The sequence below is a fragment of the Mandrillus leucophaeus genome, unplaced genomic scaffold, assembly GCF_000951045.1.
Source record: "Mandrillus leucophaeus isolate KB7577 unplaced genomic scaffold, Mleu.le_1.0 Scaffold1050, whole genome shotgun sequence".
NCBI lineage: Eukaryota > Metazoa > Chordata > Mammalia > Primates > Cercopithecidae > Mandrillus > Mandrillus leucophaeus.
Window position 1 is genome coordinate 503,360 of NW_012098655.1, and position 19,399 is coordinate 522,758.

The 19,399-nt window shown below is 40.9% G+C and overlaps 2 protein-coding genes across 6 annotated transcripts in view; one reads left to right on the forward strand and one right to left on the reverse strand.

Annotated features, from left to right (window-relative positions):
* The window catches only part of DBR1 (debranching RNA lariats 1), a 29,585-nt gene extending 26,174 nt beyond the window's left edge, over positions 1–3,411 (reverse strand). The window contains exon 1 of the mRNA XM_011981886.1: positions 3,292–3,411. Within this exon, the coding sequence (XP_011837276.1) occupies positions 3,292–3,411 (120 nt within the window). The remainder of the gene's footprint in view (positions 1–3,291) is intronic.
* The window catches only part of ARMC8 (armadillo repeat containing 8), a 114,303-nt gene continuing 98,278 nt past the window's right edge, over positions 3,375–19,399 (forward strand). For 4 of the 5 annotated variants that reach the window (XM_011981762.1, XM_011981784.1, XM_011981778.1 and 1 more), the window contains exon 1: positions 3,375–3,726. In XM_011981762.1, the coding sequence (XP_011837152.1) occupies positions 3,682–3,726 (45 nt within the window). In that variant the 5' untranslated portion in view covers positions 3,375–3,681. Of the gene's footprint in view, positions 3,727–4,577; positions 4,654–19,399 lie in introns of all 5 variants that reach the window. The other variant, XM_011981770.1, reaches the window with a different exon arrangement.

The following is a 19,399-nucleotide window of genomic DNA, read 5'->3' on the forward strand; positions in this document are numbered from 1 at the left end:
TTTTGAGATGGAGTCTTGCTCTGTCACCCAGGCTGGAGTGCAGTGGCACGATCTGAGCTCACTGCAACCTCCGCTCCCAGGTTCAAGCAATTCTCCTGTTTCAGCCTCCCGAGTAGCTGTGATTGCAGGCATGCGCCACCATGCCTAGTTAATTTTTGTATTTTTAGTATTGACGGGGTTTCACCATATTGGTCAGGTTTGTCTCAAATGCCTGACCTCAGGTAATCCACCTGCCTCGGCCTCCCAAAGTGCTGGAATTACAGGCATGAGCCACTGCGCCCAGCCTCACATCTCACTTTTATTCCTGTCTGCTGAGGGCAAGAATGATGTCTTTATTCCACTTCAAAGCTCTAGTTCAGTGCATTCACAAGAAAACCTGTAGTTAGTGTCTGTTGAACTGCATTGTATCTCCTCTATACTATTGTCAGTCCATTTTCTTTTTTATTTAAAGTATTTCATCTGTTTTCAAGTCTTTTTAAAGATTCTTCTAAATTCATTTTGGGACCATTCAGGTTTTGGGTTATACCTATCTTCCTACACTTTAAATTTCCTATTTTTGTATAGATATATTTCTCTCTGGCTTTGTTTCTCATCTTAGGCAGTTCCACATAGATATTTATAAAGATTTTTCAGATTTTTTTCCAGCTACAGCTTGTTTTGCATTTCATTTTTTTCCTCGTTAAACTCACACTTTGTTGTCATTATTTTTTTCAGAAATTAATGCTGCTCTAGGAGTCATGGAACGACAGGGAGAAGTTTCATTTCTGTTTGCAGAGTAGTCAGCATAGATATTTCACTCTCCTCACCACAGTGCCAAATTTAACTGTTTTTGTTTTTTTTCTGCAACCTCCACCTCCCGGGTTCAAGCAGTTCTCCTGTCTCAGCCTCCTGAGTAGCTGGAACTACAAGTGCATGCCACTAAGCTCAGCTAATTTTTGTATTTTTAATAGAGATAGGGTTTCACCATATTGAGCAGGCTGGTCTTGAACTCCTGACCTCAGGTGATCCATCCACCTCAGTCTCCCAAAGTGTTGTGATTACAGGTGTGAGCCACTGCACCCAGCCTTAACTGTTTTGTTATCGTCACATGGAGGATGAATCAAAAATTCCTTTTATCCTCCAATTTCTACTCATTACTTAGAGTGTACCTAAAGTTATTTATCAGCAAAATTTGAACTGGGAGAAAGATTTCTGATCTCCAAGCTCAGGAGTTGGCTATTCAATGCTTTCTTCCTGTAAAATGTCCATGTCAGCCTTCTGGATATAAAACAGGAAAGCCTGGGTAACAGAGGTAGGTGTGAGATGTCTTGAGTTACATTTCTAGCTCCTCCCTGCTTTGATTTCAGCCACAGCAGCAGTTAAGTTCTGTGTAAGCTCAGATTTATGCTGCCTATATCCTACCCTAAGATGAAACCTGCAGACTCTGCTTTTTTGTATCATGTTAAGGAAGCCCGTTCTGTTTTGAGCACAAATATAATCCAGGAGGGCAGGGAGTTAATAGCCCTAGGGAAATCCTCAACCATTACAGGACGGTATTGATGGATAAATACTGTAGCTTCAAGATGGACAATCCAGAGAGGTATTCTGTATGTTTTTCAGAGGTGAGTGAGGAATAAACAGTGGTATCAATAATGGACAATTATCTTGAATATTTCTTCTTTCTTTTCTCACTCTCCCTGACCTATCAATTTTGTTCCCTGAAAGCACTTCCTAAATAAACTACATGCACCCAAATCTTCGTCCCAGGCTCAAACTAAGCCAAAAATTCGTTCAACAAAATTTACTAAGTGACTGTGCTAGGTACTGAGACAGACAACCTAGAAGATAAAATTCCCAGTGCCTGTCCTGAAGTGTATAGCGAGACAAACAAGGAAACCATTAACAACAACAAAACCACCCTACAATTAAAGTGAAGTAGGAAGGCATGGGGAAACGGGTATCTAACCCCTGCCTGGGGGAGGCGATTCCTGGAGGATGTATTCCTTGAGCTAATGGATGGAGTGTGGATCAAATACAGTAGTAATGACTCTATATGCTATGTATTAGGGTTATGCTCTGCTGCATTGCAGTATGCAGTATATGATGTGATTTTAGGCGGTCCATGGATGGACATTTAAACTTTTTGTAGTTAATGTGTACTAGAATAAAAATAAGGAGCACAACAAACTTCAGTTCACAGAGTATTGTGGTTTCAGATAAAGCCAAAATTTTTTAATGAGTTGAAATTGGCTTTAAATAAAAATATTGAATGAATAATAATACCTAGGTGCAGACTGGCAAAGGTCGTGTAGGTGGTGTACAGACTACCCAAGTTTCAGAAATAGTATTATAGCAGAAGGACTACCTAAAATAAAATTCCTGCCTTCCAGGAACTCAACAGTTTGTTAAGGAACACAGACCCATAAACAGGGGTGATAAATGCTATACTAAATTTGGAAACCAAGTACAGGAGGAAGACAGGAAAACAGTGAAGAGCAAAGTGAGGGAGAGGCTATCAGCTACAAGACCAGTTGGAAGGCTTTTGCTCTAGTCCAGGGGAGAGGTTACAAGAGCCTGAATTAGGGTGTGGCTATAGAAATGGAAGGAATACAAGTAATGTTAAGAGGCTAATTGCAACCCTACTGTGAAAACCTTACTGGTTGCAAGCAGTACGAAGGTGAAACTTGTCCAACCAAGTGCGCGCGCGCGCACACACACACACACACACACACACACACACACACACAAAGTAGTAGGACAGCTGAATTAATCAACTATAATTAAAAGCATACTTTTATTTGGCTTCGGTTATCAGAGTGTTTTAGTGTGAAATATTTAGATATTTGCCCCCATTTTCCCCACTTAACTCAGAAGCTGGAGAAATATTAACACATATGTATAACGCTTTCCATGTTTTAGGTTTTTTCTTAGCGCTTCACATTTGTTGACTCCTTTATCCTCATTAACCTTTATTTTACAGATGAGGAAACTCAAAACATAAGGTTAGATAACTTACCCAGGGTAAAGCAGCTGAGAAATAGCTAGGAAGAAGCCCAAGCATTCTGGCTATTCTCAACACTACACCAGAATAAACGGGGCCGACACACAAGCTAAGGCAAGTCACACTTCTGTACTGGATCGTGAAACAATCACTCTTATGGTTGACAAAGGTTCTGGGATCGTAATTTCCCCACCTATAAAATGGAGATAACGACGCCGGGAGTTTGGTGCAGAGAGAGAGAGAATGAATATGAAAGTGAACTTCAAACTATGTATATGGCTCCACGTACTACTTTTTCCAAATATGAATACGGGAACCCACAAACTGCAATTTATCAGTCGGTAGAGCTCGTAGCGCCAGGGCGAGACTCCGCCTCTAGGGCCCCGCCCACCGCGAGCGGCAGGTGGGGCCGGCAGATCTTCTTTGCGCATGCGGAAACCGCTGCCCGCTCCCACCTCTAAACCAGGCTCAGAGTAGCTGCTGTTTCTGAGAGAACGATTCGTAGGACAGCCCCTGACGCGATTCCCTTTTGCCCTTCTTTCTGCGGGCCTTTTTGGTACTTGAGCGGTGTCCAGAGCGTGACCAGTTCTCGTCTATCCGGCTGTCTTTAGGGAGCGATGACTAGCGTTGGCCAATAGTTGGCTGTCGAAAGTGCCGGCCCCCGCGCCGGCGCCTGCAGCAGCCGGGTGGGAAGGCTCAAGATGGCGTGCCTGTTGGAGACCCCAATCCGCATGAGCGTCCTTTCGGTGAGTGACCCGCTGCGGCCGCCCGCCCGCCCTCCAGGGAGCCCCATCCCGGTCTCCACCATTCCCCCAAGCGTGGTGTGCCTCCTGGGCACCACCCCCTGGGGTGGTCCCCGGCTCAGTCTTGGGCCAGGGAGTGAGCGAGGGTGGACAGGCGGGATAGACGGGCAGAGGGGACCCCGGCCGAGCCAAAGACATTTCCAACTCCGGGAGCTCCTGCCGGTGCGGGTTTCCAGGATGGCGTCTGGCAGGCGGGGTAGCTGGGCTTACAGACAACTGGCCCGACGGCGCGGCTTGGACTTTGCCAAGCGTTTCACTGAGCCTTCCTCTTAGAGATGCCGCTTCCCGGGGGCCGAGCGCTCTGCCTTGTGAAGCGCCGGGCTTGCAGCCGGCCTGGGAACGAAAGCTCACTCAGCTCTCCCGGGCTTTGGCAAGAAGAGGTGCAGGCTCCCTGGCCCCCATTTCCTCAGAGCTGCCAGGCCAAGTCTGTGCGACTTCTATTGCGTCCCAGCACCTGGGCACCGGCTGAAGCTGTTTGCTTTTTGGCAATGGTGATTCGTATCAGCTGCGACTCTTCCTAGTGTGTGTGGTTATTTAAGCCCCTTTCCTCCGCTCTGCTCAGAGGTCGCGGCTCTGAGTCAAAGGAACTCTATGTTCCCTGTGCCTGGTATTCCGTTTTTCTTTAAGGGGAGTCAAACATTGAAGGGGGGAAAAGGGGGAGAGATTTCCCCATTGTTGAAAGAAGGGAACATATTGACATGCGAGGAAGTAAAACCTGTTTTGTTTTTTTTAAAAAAAGTTTTTTTTAAAGAAAAAGACGACTTTCACCTTTCACTATGTTGCTCTTGAACCAGGACCAGGAATGAAAGTTACTGGGAGATAACTTCGAAGGATTTTGCAACAAATTCGAGCTGTCCGACTCTGAGAATGGTCAGTTTACCAATGGTTCATTTGCTATTGTTGGAAACAAGCAGGCAAATACTAATTGACCATCTTTTAGACTTGTGGAAGCCCGTCTGATACTGAGAGGGTCGTTGGATTATAAATGACTTGTCGGGTTCCTAGAGTCTTGTAACTACAACCGGTTTCTTTTCTCTTCTCTGACTTGTCCCACAAACACCTATCTGAAAGCAGCTAGGACATTTGCTTATGATTCAGGGTTAGAGCGGTGTGGCAGACCTCAACCTTGAAAAGGCTTAAGTTGTCAATACAATAATAATTTAATTTTGTGAGCCTGTCAACAGATTTTTCCCCCGATCCATTTTAGCAGTCGTTTTTTCTTATTTTTAAACTGCAACTAAGGAAATACCGTTTACCTAAGTATTATATCAGATTAGCCTGTTACTCCATCACTGACTGTAATACCCAGGAATATTTTGTGGGAGTGCAGGCCAATGACTTTTACCTCATTATGTTAAAAAATAAAAAAAAAAAAAATTGTGTGTCTTGGCTGTTCTCAGTTCCCCTTTAATTATGCATTTAGGTTTCATTTATTCTTCTGTTCACCTGAAGCTTACTTTTTGGATGTTGTCAACTTGTGTAATGCATATGATTGAAAGTTTTCATTTGTTTCACTTCCTTGGTAAATAATATTTTCTGCTTATTCAAAAACTTCTTGAAGAGTATTTTCTATCAATACTTCTATTTACAATTTGCCTTTAGCCCTAGTCTAATTAGGGGCTTTTTTTGGGGGGAGGGGGGAAGTAGGATCTTTTGGGTAAATGATTTAAAATGTTTAAATTCACTGATTTTACTAATTTAAAGTAAAACCTGTACCTTTCAAAGTACTACCCAGAGCACCACGTTTTGAAACGCAAACTAGAACAGGAAGTATTCATCAGAAATTATTTTGAATGGTTGATTCCTTTAATAAGCTACAATGTACCAGTTATGTACAAGCTCTGCATTGTATACCTTAGAGAATGCAAGGATGAGATCAGAAATGTGTTTAAGGAGCTCCTAGTCTGAATGATGGTGTAACTTGATAAACATAATTTCAGCAAGGAGGCCTTCAAGTTGTTTTAAAGGATTTCCATTTGAGTCTCTTTATACCTTCTCCTTGGGAGATCTCATTGATTTTCTTATAACCTTAACTGATCCGTTCACACATCTACATTGCCAACCTTGACTTTCTTCTACATCTAGTCTTGTATCTTAAATTGTGTGTGGATGACACCCATCGCTTCCAGCAAAGCACATTCCTTCTCCTAAGGGGAATTAGTTATGACTTCCCAATTTCTGTTAATGGTATTATCTTTTACTGATGAGTCACTGTTAAACCTCCTGAATAATCTCTGGTTCTTCCTTCTTTCATCCCCCTATATCTATCAGTTGTTAAGCTCTGTTGCTTCTTTATTCTTAGTGTTTCTCGTATCTTTCTGTTCCCATGACCACCCTCATTCAGGACCTTGTTGTTTTGTGCCTGCACTACCACAGCGTCCTTTTAGTTATTTTTACTGTCTCTAGTGTCTTACCCCCTCAGTGCAAGCCCAATGTCTACATTAATTTTCCTAAAGAACTCTGCACAGCTGCTCCTCGGTTTCTTTTCTTTATTGAGTTTGTTTTGCGTAAAGGCCCAAGTTTATATTCAGCTTCAGAATTGAGATTCTTTATTTTCTTCTTTATCTTCTTTTTTGTTTTTTGAGATGGAGTTTTGCTCTTGTTGCCCAGACTGTAGTGCAGTGGCATTATCTTGGCTCACTGCAACCTCCGCCTCCTCAGTTCAAGAGATTCTCCTGCCTCAGCCTCCTGAGTAGCTGGAATTACAGGCACCCGCCACCATGCCCAGCTAATTTTTTGTATTTTTAGTAGCAACGGAGTCTCACCATGTTGGCCAGGCTGGTCTCGAACTCCTGACCTCAAATGATCCACCCACCTTGGTTTCCCGAAGTGCTGGGATTGCAGGCATGAGCCACAGCACCTGGCGGAGATTCTTTATCTTCTACATGAGCCTTCTATCCTTTATAAACTGGCTTTCTCAGGTTGGAGTGATACAGGATTCTTCCAAACTCCAGTAAATCTTATTCTTCTTACTCATTTGTACATATGAATTTTAGCTTTGCATATATGTATTCTGTACATCTACTTTGAGCTTCTGCCATTTGCTGGGCAGGCATGGTGTTGAGTTTGAGAATACAGCCATAAGCTACTCTGTCCTTCTGGAAATGTCAGCCTAGTGGGAAAAATAAATATCAAATAATCACAGTTTGTGAGTGGTGATTAGTATTATGAATGAAGTATATAGGGTGCTGTTCAAACATGTCACAGAGGAAACTGATCTAATATGGAGGGCAATCAGAAGAACTAGGGAAGGTTTCCCTGAAGAAGTGACGCTGAGCTGAGAGTTCAAGGATAAATAAGAACTAACTAGAAAAAGTGAAAGAAGAAGAGCAAACAAGGCAAAGGGAACTGCTTTTGCAGAGGTCTTTAATAATAGTCTATCTTGTCATATTAGAGAGTAAATTAATTCAGAAGTAACACTTTGTCTTGCAAATCCTAGGTACTCAGTACATGTTTGACTGAACTATCTATTTTGGAGGGTTGGACAAACTCTCCAGCCGTATTTCTAGACTGCACTGTGACCACCCCATCCCTCTTTGGTTTGCATTTAGCATTACAACATCACCCTTTTCAACAAATTCATAAATTTCTCCGATTTTTTCTATACTTTTGAATTATGTCAATTGCATTTTTAAAAACGTCTATTTTGAAATGATTATATAGATTCACAAGAAGTTGCAAAGACAGGTCCATGTGTACACTTCACCCAGTTTCCCTCATAGGTTACATTTTATATAGTTACAATACAATATCAAAACAAGGAAATTGATCTTGGTATAAGTATGTATCTATTTCTGTATCATTTTATCACATGTATATTTGTGTAACCATTACCACCACTGTCAAGATACAGAACTATTCTGTCACCACAAAGATCTCTCTCATAGTCCCTCTTTATAGTCCCATGTACCCAGCCCCTCCCCCCATCAGGTATCCCTAACTCCTGGCAACCACTAATCTGTTCTCCATCTCTACAATTTTGTCATTTTCTATAATGTTATATGAATGGAATCATACAGTATGTGACTTTTTGAGATTGGTTTTTATCACTCAGCATAATACTTTTGAGATCCATCCACGTTGTTGCATGTATCAGTAGTTTGTTCCTTTTTATTGCTAAGTAGTATTTCATGGTGTGGATGTACCACAACTTGTTTAACCGTTCACCTGTTGGGCATTTTGGTTGCTTCTAGTTTTTGGCTAATATAACATACTATGGACAATCATGTACAGGTTTGTGAGGACATAACTTTTCATATCTCTGAGCTAAATGCCCAGGAGTGCAATTGCAGGATCGTATGGTAAATGCATAAACTGACAAGCTTTTCCAGAGTGGTGTGGTATCATTTTACATTTCTACCAGTAATGTATGAGACATTGTTTCTCTGCATCCTCATTGCCATTTGATACTGTTATTTTTTTATTTTAGCTGTTTTAGTAGATGTGTAGTAATATCTCATCATGGTCTTAATTTGCATTTCCCTAATGATTAATAATGTTGAGAATATTTTTATTTTTGAGACAGAATCTCACTCTGTCGCCCAGGCAGGAGTGCAGTGGCGTGATCTTGGCTCACTGCAAGCTCCGCCTCCCGTGGTTCATGCCATTCTCCTGCCTCTGCCTCCCAAGTAGCTGGGACTACAGGCGCCCGCCACCATGCCCAACTCATTTTTTGTGTTTTCAGTAGAGATAGGGTTTCACCGTGTTAGCCAAGATGGTCTCAATCTCCTGACCTCGTGATCTACCTGCCTCAGCCTCCCAAAGTGCTGGGATTACAGGCTTATGTATCCTTTTGAGACAGTCTTGCACTGTCACCCAGGCTGGAGTGCTGTGGTGTGATCTCAGTTCACTGCAACCTCTGTCTCCTGGGCTCAAGCAATCCTGTCTCAGCCTCCCAAGTGGCGGGACTACAGGCGTGTGTCACCATGTCTGGCCATGTAGAGATGGGGTTTCACCATGTTTCTCAGGCTGGTCTCGAACTCCTAAGTGTAAGCCATACTGCTGCCTCAGCCTTTCAAAGTATTGGGATTACCTGTGTGAGCCACTGCACCTGGCCGGAAAATCTTCCTTATTTGCCATCCATATTTTCTCTTTGGTGAAATATTTCTTCCTGTCCTTTTGCCCACTTTCTAATTGGAGTGTTTGCTTCTTTACTGTGGTGTTTTAAAAGCTCTTTATATATATATTTTTAAATTTATTTTATTTTCTTTTTGAGATGCGTTTCACTCTTGTTGGCAAGGCTGGAGTGTGATGGCCCAGTCTCAACTTACTGCAGCTTCCGCCTCCCAGGTTCAAGCAATTCTCCTATCTCAGCCTCCCAGGTGGCTGGGATTACAGACACCCACCATCACGCCTGGCTAATTTTTGTATTTTTAGTAGAGATGGGGTTTTACCATGTTAGTCAGGCTGGTCTCAAACTCCTGACCTCAGGCAGTCCTGCCACCTCAAGCCTCCCAAAGTGCTGAGATTACAGGTGTGAGCCACCGTGCCAGGCTTATTTTATTTTTTGAGACAGAGTTTTGCTGTGTCACCTGGGCTGGAGTGCAGTGGTGTGATATCAGCTCACTGCAACCTCTGCCTCCTACTCTCAAGAGATTCTCGGCCCTCTGCCTCCCAAATAGCTGAGATTACAGGTGTGCACCACCATGCCCAGCTAATTTTTTGTGTGTGTTTTTTGTAAAGATGGAGTTTCGCCATGTTGGCCAGGCCAGTCTCAATCTCCTGGCCTCAGGTGATCTGCCCACCTTGGCCTCCCAAAGTGTTGAGATTATAGGCGTGAGCCACCGTGCCCAGCCAAAAGCTCTTTATATGTTTTTAAATATGAGCCCTTTGTAAGATAAGTATTTGCAGATATTTTCTTCTAATCTGTAACTTGCCTTTTCATCCTCTTAACCACAGTTTAAGATGAACCTTGATCTCATACCTTATACAAAAAGTAACTCAAAATGGATCATAGATTTTATCATAAAATAAAACTTTTAGAATAAAACAGGAGAAAATCTGCAGAACCTTGGGCTTGGTGAAGAACTTTTAAACATAACACCAAATGCATTACTTATTAAAAAATTAATTGGACTTTATCAAAATGAAAACTTACACTCTGTGAAAGACCCTGTTAAAAGATGGTTGCTTTTAATTTTGGTCATTTTGTAATGGTAGAGAGGTAAGGTAACAAATTGTCGTTGAATCATTTTGTAGTCTATTATAAACAGCTGAGGCACTTGTTGACTTTTTATCTTCTTTACAATCCTTTCCCAGTGCTATTATGTCTTTTTTTTTTTTTTTTTTTTTTTGAGACAGAGTCTCGCTCTGTAGCCCAGGCTGGAGTACAGTGGCGCGATTTCGGCTCACTGCAACCTCCGCCTCCCGGGTTCACGCCATTCTCCTGCCTCAGCCTCCTGAGTAGATGGGACTACAGGCACCCGCCACTCCACCCGGCTAATTTTTTTGTATTTTTAGTAGAGAAGGGGTTTTACTATGTTAACCAGGATGTTCTCGATCTCCTGACCTCATGATCTGCTTGCCTCGGCCTCCCAAAGTGCTGGGATTACAGGCGTGAGCCACCGCGCCCAGCCACCAGTATGTTTTTTTTTTGACAAGCAGCTGTTAGAACTATATAGGGTATTCCAAGTCTGGATATTCCTTCATTTTGTTTGTTCTTTACAGTTATAAGCGTATTGTTGGCGTTGCCTATAGCTACTTAATGATTTATTCTCTTACATCAATAACTGGCAATAATTAGGAAAAAAATTGCTGTGAAGTTGAACCTACTATCCTGTAAACAAAAATTTGGCCTCCCTAGGTTTTTAGTAATAAATGCAAAATAAAATCTGTACAGCACATTTTAAAGTTTGCCATTAGTTTACAAAGCGTTAATAAGCACAGGGTATGTCAGTAGGTGGTCCTAAAATAAATTCATCAATGAATTGCCAGGAGCAGTGGCTCATGCCTGTAATCCCAGCACTTTGGGAGGCTTAGGCAGGCGGATCACCGGAGATCAGGAGTTCGAGACCAGCCTGACCAACATGATGAAACCCCGTCTCTACTAAAAACATGGTGACGGGCGCCTGTAATCCAGCTACTCTGGAGGCTGAGGCAGGATAGTCACTTGAAACCAACTGGGAGGTGGAGGTTGCAGTGAGTCGAGATTGCGCCATTGCACTCCAGTCTGGGTAACAAGAGCAAAACTCTGTCTCAAAAAAAAAAAAGGAAAAAAAAAAAAAAAATTCATCAATGAATCATTGTGAACTTTCTAATCTTTAGTGGCAGTGTGTGAAAAATGAGAGGTGCTCATTGTATGTTTGTGGACATCTTGCTGTGTATTTAAGGAATGATTGCCACCTAAATTCAGATAGTGCATGTTCAGAAAGTCTTTTAAACTCTGTAAAGAATCAAACACATTTATGTAGGGTCTTCAGATTTTACTTTTGAGACCTAGCCTTCTTATCACCTCCTATTCTCACTAAATTTTAAAATACTGTCAGCAGACAGGAATGTCAGTGATTCTGACTTGTATGTTTTTCAATTCTGATTTGGCATTTGTTTTTGCAGTACCATCTGTCCTGTTGACTTCTGGGTAAAGATACGGTATTACATGAAAAAAACAAAGCTCCTGTTATTCTCTGGAAATTGGAGAGCAGCTGCCTTCACTGGGTAGTAGTGCTATGATCCCTGGGACTGTTGAGATAGAAATTAAAGGTATTCCAAATAAGAGTAGTTGTACAGAAATAGCCCCCACTCCCACCACTTGTCGTTTTGTTGAAGAAAAACTGTTTTGACACATTCCATAATTTCAGAAGAATGAAGAGTTACATTCTCTAGCATATTCATAGGTATTAGAGGAAGGAGGAATGATGAAACATGTTAGGCTTTGTATTAAAAATAAAAAGTTGGCCGGGTGCGGTGGCTCAAGCCTGTAATCCCAGCACTTTGGGAGGCCGAGATGGGTGGATCACGAGGTCAGGAGATCGAGACCATCCTGGCTAACACAGTGAAACCCAGTCTCTACTAAAAAATACAAAAAACTAGCCGGGTGAGGTGGCAGGCGCCTATAGTCCCAGCTGCTCGGGAGGCTGAGGCAGGAGAATGGCGTGAACCTGGGAGGCGAAGCTTGCAGTGAGCTGAGATCCGGCCACTGCACTCCAGCCTAGGCGACAGAGCGAGACTCTGTCTCAAAAAAAAAAAAAAAAAAAAAGTTGTGGTCCAATGGGAAGTTTTCAGCCTATGAGATCTATTAATATTGGGAGGTCTTTACCACCTGGAAAGTGATTATTGAACACATGCTTCTTTTGCCTTAGGGGTGTTTTTAAGAATTTCTTAGGCTTTCAGAAAGCTAATGGTGATTGATGGGATAAGGGAGACTAAAGAAAAGGAAAGAGTCATGGTGATCATTATAATCAAGCATGATTCACAGGATTTATGCCTTTTTGGCCAGGTGGTACCATCTTCTGAGATGGTGAGAATTAGGAGAGGAATATGTTACGGTAGTAAGTAGGAAAATGAGTTTCATTTTGGACATGCTAAATTTGTAGTCAGTTGGATATAAAGGTTGAGTGCCTAAATCTGGGGTAGTGATCATTATTTGGGCATCATCATTGTATTGATCTCTGGTTCTTAGCTGTTTAAGGATGAGAATCTCAACACCTGCTTTCCCAGGAGAACATACATATGTCTAAATAGTTGCATAATTTCTAGAGGTTGCTGGACTCACTGAAACCCACAAGTCACTCCAGAATTAACTTCTTTACTTGTCCCAGTGTGAGTCAAGAAAACATAGCAAAAGCCAGGTGCGGTGGCTCATGCCTGTAATCCCAGCACTTTGGGAGACCAAGGCAGGTGGATCACCTGAGGTCAGGAGTTCAAGACTAGTCTGACTAACATGGTGAAACCCTGTTTCTACTAAAAATACAAAAAATTAGCAGGTGTGGTGGCGCGCGCCTGTAATCCCAGCTACTTGGGAGGCTGAGGCAGGAGAATTGCTTGAACCCAGGAGGCGGAGATTGCGGTCAGATGAGATCGCACCATTGCACTCCAGCTTGGGCAACAAGAGTGAAACTCCATCTCAAAAAAAAAAAAAAAACAAAATTTAAAATCATTTAAAATCATTTCGGAATGGTGAATATTGTAGCAATAAGGTATTAAAACTCATGTGAGCTATTATATGTGAGAATTATTTCCAAGGAGCTGTAATTTTTTACCCAGAGTATGCCAGTAATCTCCCAGAAGGTGTACTTTGTCCACAGAAAGGGCTTTGTGTAGCAGGCCTGGGATGCAAAGCTGGGCTATCTGGATATCCAAACAAACTACAAAGTAAGGTTATTGTGGGTCTGGGCACAGGCAAAGTGGAATAGACAGATTCGGGGTGGCCTGTGATATTGCCATGATTGTCACCGGCCACAATGTGGGTGACCGGTCAGATACATCTTGAGCAGCCCTGTAATAGGAAAGTGAATGCACCAGCTGCTGCAAGTGATGGGCTGAGTCTGAGGCAAGCACCATGGATAGCTCCAAGGCAAGGCTGTTACTGCCTCTAAGAATCTGAAGCAAATAAAGCCCTTTTTATCAGGAAGGCATCTGGCCTGTCTGGACAATACTACTTCGAAGGTATGCCGTGAAAGATGGTACCCAGGATCTCCAAGTAATTACGTGACAGCAATTTTGAATAATAATTTCAACTATTCTTATGGGCCGGGATAACACCTCACCCATATCTGAATAGCCTCACTTTGTTATGTCAGGATTGAGAAGTTGTCATTTAAATACGTCCTAGTGGATTTCTTGGGCCATCTTATCACCTTGGGAGGCATATACATGAACCCCAACCAATCCAGAGGATATCTCAGTCTTTGTAAAACTCCTGATCATTTTTGTAACTTTGCATGTGCTTTCCAGAGATAGTTCTTGCTCCCTTGGACTTTCAGATTATGCTGTCTCACACCATGGGTTCTTAGCTCATTTACTCTATCCAGAAATATCTTTTACTGACCCTCAGTTTAGGCATTCTCATCTACAGTGAAGAGTAAATAAATTGAATTTAATAGTGAGAAGAAACCTTAAAGATCTTCTAGACTCAGATAGCTCTTTATGATTTGTACCATACTTTAAAAGGGTAAACATCATAGTACTTGATTAGAAGCATGAATGCAAAATTACCTTCACTCTTGTGACCATCAGTCATTTTATGGCAATGTTTAATAGTTTACAAGGGCAATGAGAATGCATTATCACATTAAAAACTCACTACAGAGCCAGATGTGGTGCTGTACACCTGTAGTCCCAGCTCCTCAGTAGGCTGAAGCTGGAGGATTACTTGAGTCTGTGAGTTTGAGGTTTGAGACCAGCCTGTGCAGCATAGCAAAACCCTGTCTCTGGGGGGCAAAAGCCAAACAAGCAAAAAAAAACTCCAGAAAAAGTAAAGGCTGCTCTTCATATCCCTTTTAATCTAACTGTGCCCTGGCTTTTCTGTTATGAAAAAAGAAAATCCCTCTTTGTTTGAGTATAAAATCATGGAATCTTTTCTTGGAAGAAACCTGCAGATAATCTTTAGTTCATTCTTGTCATTTTTTATTGAGGAAAACTGAAAACTGGAGAGGCCGGGTTGCCAACTGTAATATAAGGTATCAGAGTCAGATCTCCAAACTCCCACTTTTTAAAAACAAAATTGTGTGTATAGCCTTATATTGTATATTCTTTATTATTATTTTGAGACAGATTCTCGCTCTTGTCACCCAGGCTAGAGTGCAGTGGCATGATCTCAGCTCACTGCAACCTCTGCCTCCCAGGTTCAAGCAATTCTCCTGCCTCAGCCTCTCAAGTAGCTGGGACTACAGGCTCCCGCCACCACAACCGGCTTATTTTTTGTATTTTTAATAGAGACAGGATTTCACCGTGTTAGCCAGGGTGGTCTGTATCTCCTGACCTTGTGATCTGCCTGCTTCGGCCTCCCAAAGTGCTGGGATTACAGGTGTGAGCCACTGTGCCCGACTACATAGCCTTGTATTTTAGAGTTTTATTTTCAAATTTGATAAGCACTGATTAATTTACTATTTATTTTTAATAAATTAACATATGAAGTCTGTTTTTTGGTCTTTACTGAGAATTCAGGCTCACCTCTTATGCTATACAAGTATGTTAAATTTAAAAATTATATATTTTAGTGTTTTTATGATTGTGTTTGTGAAATTAAAGCAGATTCCATTCTAGGAATCTCAGTTGCCATAGTATGTTACATTCTACACTGATGAGGCCCAGATACACTGTGAAATAACATTTTAGAAACTTTCCGAAGTTACTAGAGGCAACAGAAATGCAGAGCTTTGATTAATCTTGGGAGGGAGGATGCAGTGAAACTTGACATACCAAATAATGAATAAGGATAAAGTTGGTTACAAAAATAGTACACGAGGGGTCTTTAAAAGGAATTGAATGTTTTAAATCTCATCAAGTTCTAATGGGGCTAGAAGTTTGCCAGAATACAAAGAGCAAAACAAAATAAAACCAAAAAAGTCTACATCAAAATCTTGGGTTTTGGGTAGTATTTGGGCATTTTCTTCTACTTTTTTTTCTCCTTTTGGAGAAAAATTGGAATGTAGGAATTTTGGAATACCTAAGAAGGACATGATAGCTGTTTGCAAGTCAAAGGTATGTCTTTGTTGATAGTGTTACCCTTTTTTGTTTCAAGTAGAGGCAGATTTTTTCCCCTCAAAATTAGGAAAGAATTGCCTAACAATTAGTTTTGTCTAATAGTGAAATTAACTCTGGCAGTGAAATAGTACACATCACCAGAACTCTTCAGGCAGCAGTTAGACAGTTGTATTTAATGTTTTGTGTCTTTCATGATTTCATGAGAACGCATCTAGAGCAAAGGGGAAGGCATGTTGTTTGAAATTGAAGCACAGTTTAGTAAAATATTGCTTTTAAAGTACTGGTGTCTGGTATTCTGGATTGTGGCAGTTCTAATCTCTCCAGGGACAAGTACAAATACATTGTCACTGGGCTTTAAAATGAATAATTGAGAATTTGTGATTGATCTGAGCAGTGTACTTTTTGGCATTTAGTAAATTGTCACAGTGACAGAAGGAAGTATTTTTTGAACTGAGGGTTTTGGAGGTATCAGAAAATCAAATTTCGGTTTCACATTGTTTTAGGGATAGAAAGAGGTTCTGGGGCTCCCAGTTGACCAGAAGGTTGCGTTGTTTCAGTTTGTGGTTTCCTAAGCCTATCAGACTCACACACTCTACTTATAATAGATATTTTGTGGCACTTTTTTGACTATCTTGAAGTGGCATTCATAGATAAGTTAACTGTACTCACATGTAACTTTTAAAAAGTACGCATAATGCCCCAACTGTAATAAAGGAGAAAGACATGAAGCTAATTTATAATATTATTTAAACCCGTAAATACTCAGGTCCTACTATACCAGAAGTAATAAAGTACCAGTATATTCATAAATATACATAGTTTTGTTGTGAATGTACAGTTACACTGCAGAATGATGTAGATGTGTTGTAATGTTTACTTAAATACAATAAATGATGTTTTTATGTGACTTTCTGAAATGAATGACTTTTGGTAAAATTCCTACCGGGACAAAATACCACCTTTTCTTTATTCACATGAATTACATTCTTGGAAAATCGATTGTACATTAAAATGGTACAAAACATACTTTTGTGTTTATATGTAAAATGGAATTCGATTCTAGGTTTTTTGCCTACATGACTGGACAGTGGAAAGTTGGGGGATGTGTGCCTGTTGTCCCAGCACATCTAGCATCTTTAGTCTTTGCCCACTGTATATCAGTAGCATTTGCTGTCATTGTGACAGCCAAAATCATGTTTCAGACTTACAAAATGGATCCTGATTAGAACTGCTGAGAGCATGGGGCTTTCTGAGTGATGTGTATGTCTTAGCATACACTCTTCCCTTTCTCACCTCCACTTCCACCTCCCCTCCAGTGTGTGACAGTGTGTAGTATAAGGACTTGGAAACAAAATGTGCTGTTAAACATTTTTTCCGTGTTGTGTCTAGCCCTTAATATATGATATCACTTATTTATTATGTTTATTGCTTTTTCTCTTTCTCCCTTTGTTGAAATGTACACTCTTCAATGGGCTTTTATTTATTTATTTATTTTTTGAGATGGAGTCTCCCTCTGTTACCTAGGCTGAAGTGCAGTGGCGTGATCTCGGCTCACTGTAGCCTCCACCTCCTGGGTTCAAACGGTTCTCCTGCCTCAGCTTCCCCAGTAGCTGGGATTATAGGTGCATACCACCATGCCCGGCTAATTTTGTATTTTTAGTAGAGACTGGGTTTCATCATGTTGGCCAGGCTGGTCAGGTAATCCACCCACCTCAGCCTACCAAAGTGCTAGGATTACAGGCATGAGCCATGCCCGGCTTTTTTTTTTTTTTTAAATGTTAGTTGCCTAGAATAGTACCTGCATAGCTGTTTAAATATTTGTTGACCAACTTAGTTAAAAAATATACTTCAGCATTGTTTTGTGTTCTCAACTGTATACTATATCGTCATAATACTAAATTACATTTTCTCAAATACCTTTTTGCTTTAGAGCTCTTGCATGTGTTGTGCTCTCTACCTAGAGTCCTTGTCTTCTCCCACTCCTTTTTTTTTTTTTTTTTTTTCTGAGACTAAGTCTTGCTCTGTCGCCAGGCTGGAGTGCAGTGGTGCACTCTTGGCTCACTGCAACCTCCACCTCCCGAGTTCAAGCGATTCTCCTGCCTCAGCCTCCCAAGTAGCTAGCATTACAGACACACGCCACCACACCCAGCTAATTTTTGTATTTTTAGTAGAGATGGTGTTTCACCGTGTTGGTCAGGTTGGTCTTGAACTCCTGACCTCACTACTAGCCCTGGCCTCAGTCTCCCAAAGTACTGGAATTACAGGCGTGAGCCACTGCACCCGACCTCCCCCTCCCTTTTTCACCTGGCAGATTAATACTAGTCTTTCAGATTACTCATCCTTACTTCTCAGAGATGATTTTCCATCTTGTCCCTAACTTCAGTGATACCTTCAATTTTCTTTTTACGTTGTGTTTACTTTTATGATTACACTAAATCACTTTAGTGTGGTTATACTTGTAACTTGCTTGTTTACATGGTGTTTCCTTTCTGTACTACGAAACCCTGAGGGTAAGGAACTCTATTTACAACCAGAACATGGCATAATTCCTGGTAAATTAATGATACAATTCGAGTTTCATTTTAAAATCGAATTTTTGTAGAGTTCAAACATCCTATTTTTGTGTTTGTTTCTTTCATATCTTCCCAAACCAGGATTTTCTCTCACAATGCCAAATTATGAACAGTTTTATCTTGAAGTTCCTAGTAGTTTGTGGATTAATTGACATATTAAATTTTGATTAGCAACCACTGGTTTAAACATTTATTTTGTCTGGGGTCAGAATACCTCATTGGGAATTGTAATGCTATTTTAACTTCTAAACAGCAAATGAATTAAATGAATAAGTAGATATGAAAATGAACTAGAACATACTAAACAAGTATATTTGGTTTTTGCTAAGTATTTAGCTTAGTTTGAGAGTAAGCTGCTATCAGTTGAGGATGGGTATCTTTGAATAATTTAGCTTTAACCATGAATGTGAATAACTAAGAGGACTATTAGTACACTTGTAAAAGCAAATTACCCTCTTTGTACAGAAATAGAATTACCCTGAAAATCGGTATTTCAGGATACTTTTACAGTTTACAAGGGGTTTTCTGTGTGATACCTCATTTGAAGCACACTCTGAGACATGTGATAACATCACCATTTTATAATTGAAGAAACAGTCTCAAATTTTACCTTTTTCCAAAGTTGCATAGCTAGTGAGTGGTAAAACTAAAATTCATACCTAAGTCTTCAAATGCCAAATTATTTGTTCTTTCTACTACATGATGTCTGAGTATGTTAGAAATAAAGAACAGTATATTTTAATAAAATATACACAGAGCAAGACTTTATTGAAATGTTTGGTATTTTCCTATTAGTCTTCAAATTTTTATTCTTCATTGTCTAATAAACTAATAGTTTTACCCTAAAACTTGAGTTGAACACTTATTTTTCCTATTTTTTGAGTTAAATCCTATTCATGACAAGTCTGGGGTTTTTAAACCCTTCCTGAATAAATTTTTTTCAAAAGGCAATGGTTTAAATTCACTGTAGTCATGGGTAGTTTATTCAGAGGCACTATCAGAACCTGTTCTAGTTTGCCTTTTTAGGACATCTGACTAGTTTACTGAGCTATCTGTAAGTTTTTCTACTTTTCTTTTGCAATTTTATTTTATTTTATTTTTTTGAGACGGAGTCTCGCTCTGTCACCCAGGCTGGAGTGCAGTGGCGCAATCTCGGCTCACTGCAAGCTCCGCCTCCCAGGTTCACGCCATTCTCCTGCCTATAGTCCCTGTCCAGTAACTGGGCCTATAGGCGCCCGCCACAATGCCCAGCTAATTTTTGTATTCTTAGTAGAGACTGGGTTTCACTGTGTTAGCCAGAATGGTCTCGATCTCCTGACCTCGTGATCCACCCGTCTCGGCCTCCCAAAGTGCTGGGATTACAGGCGTGAGCCACCGTGCCCATCTTTTGCACTATTAAA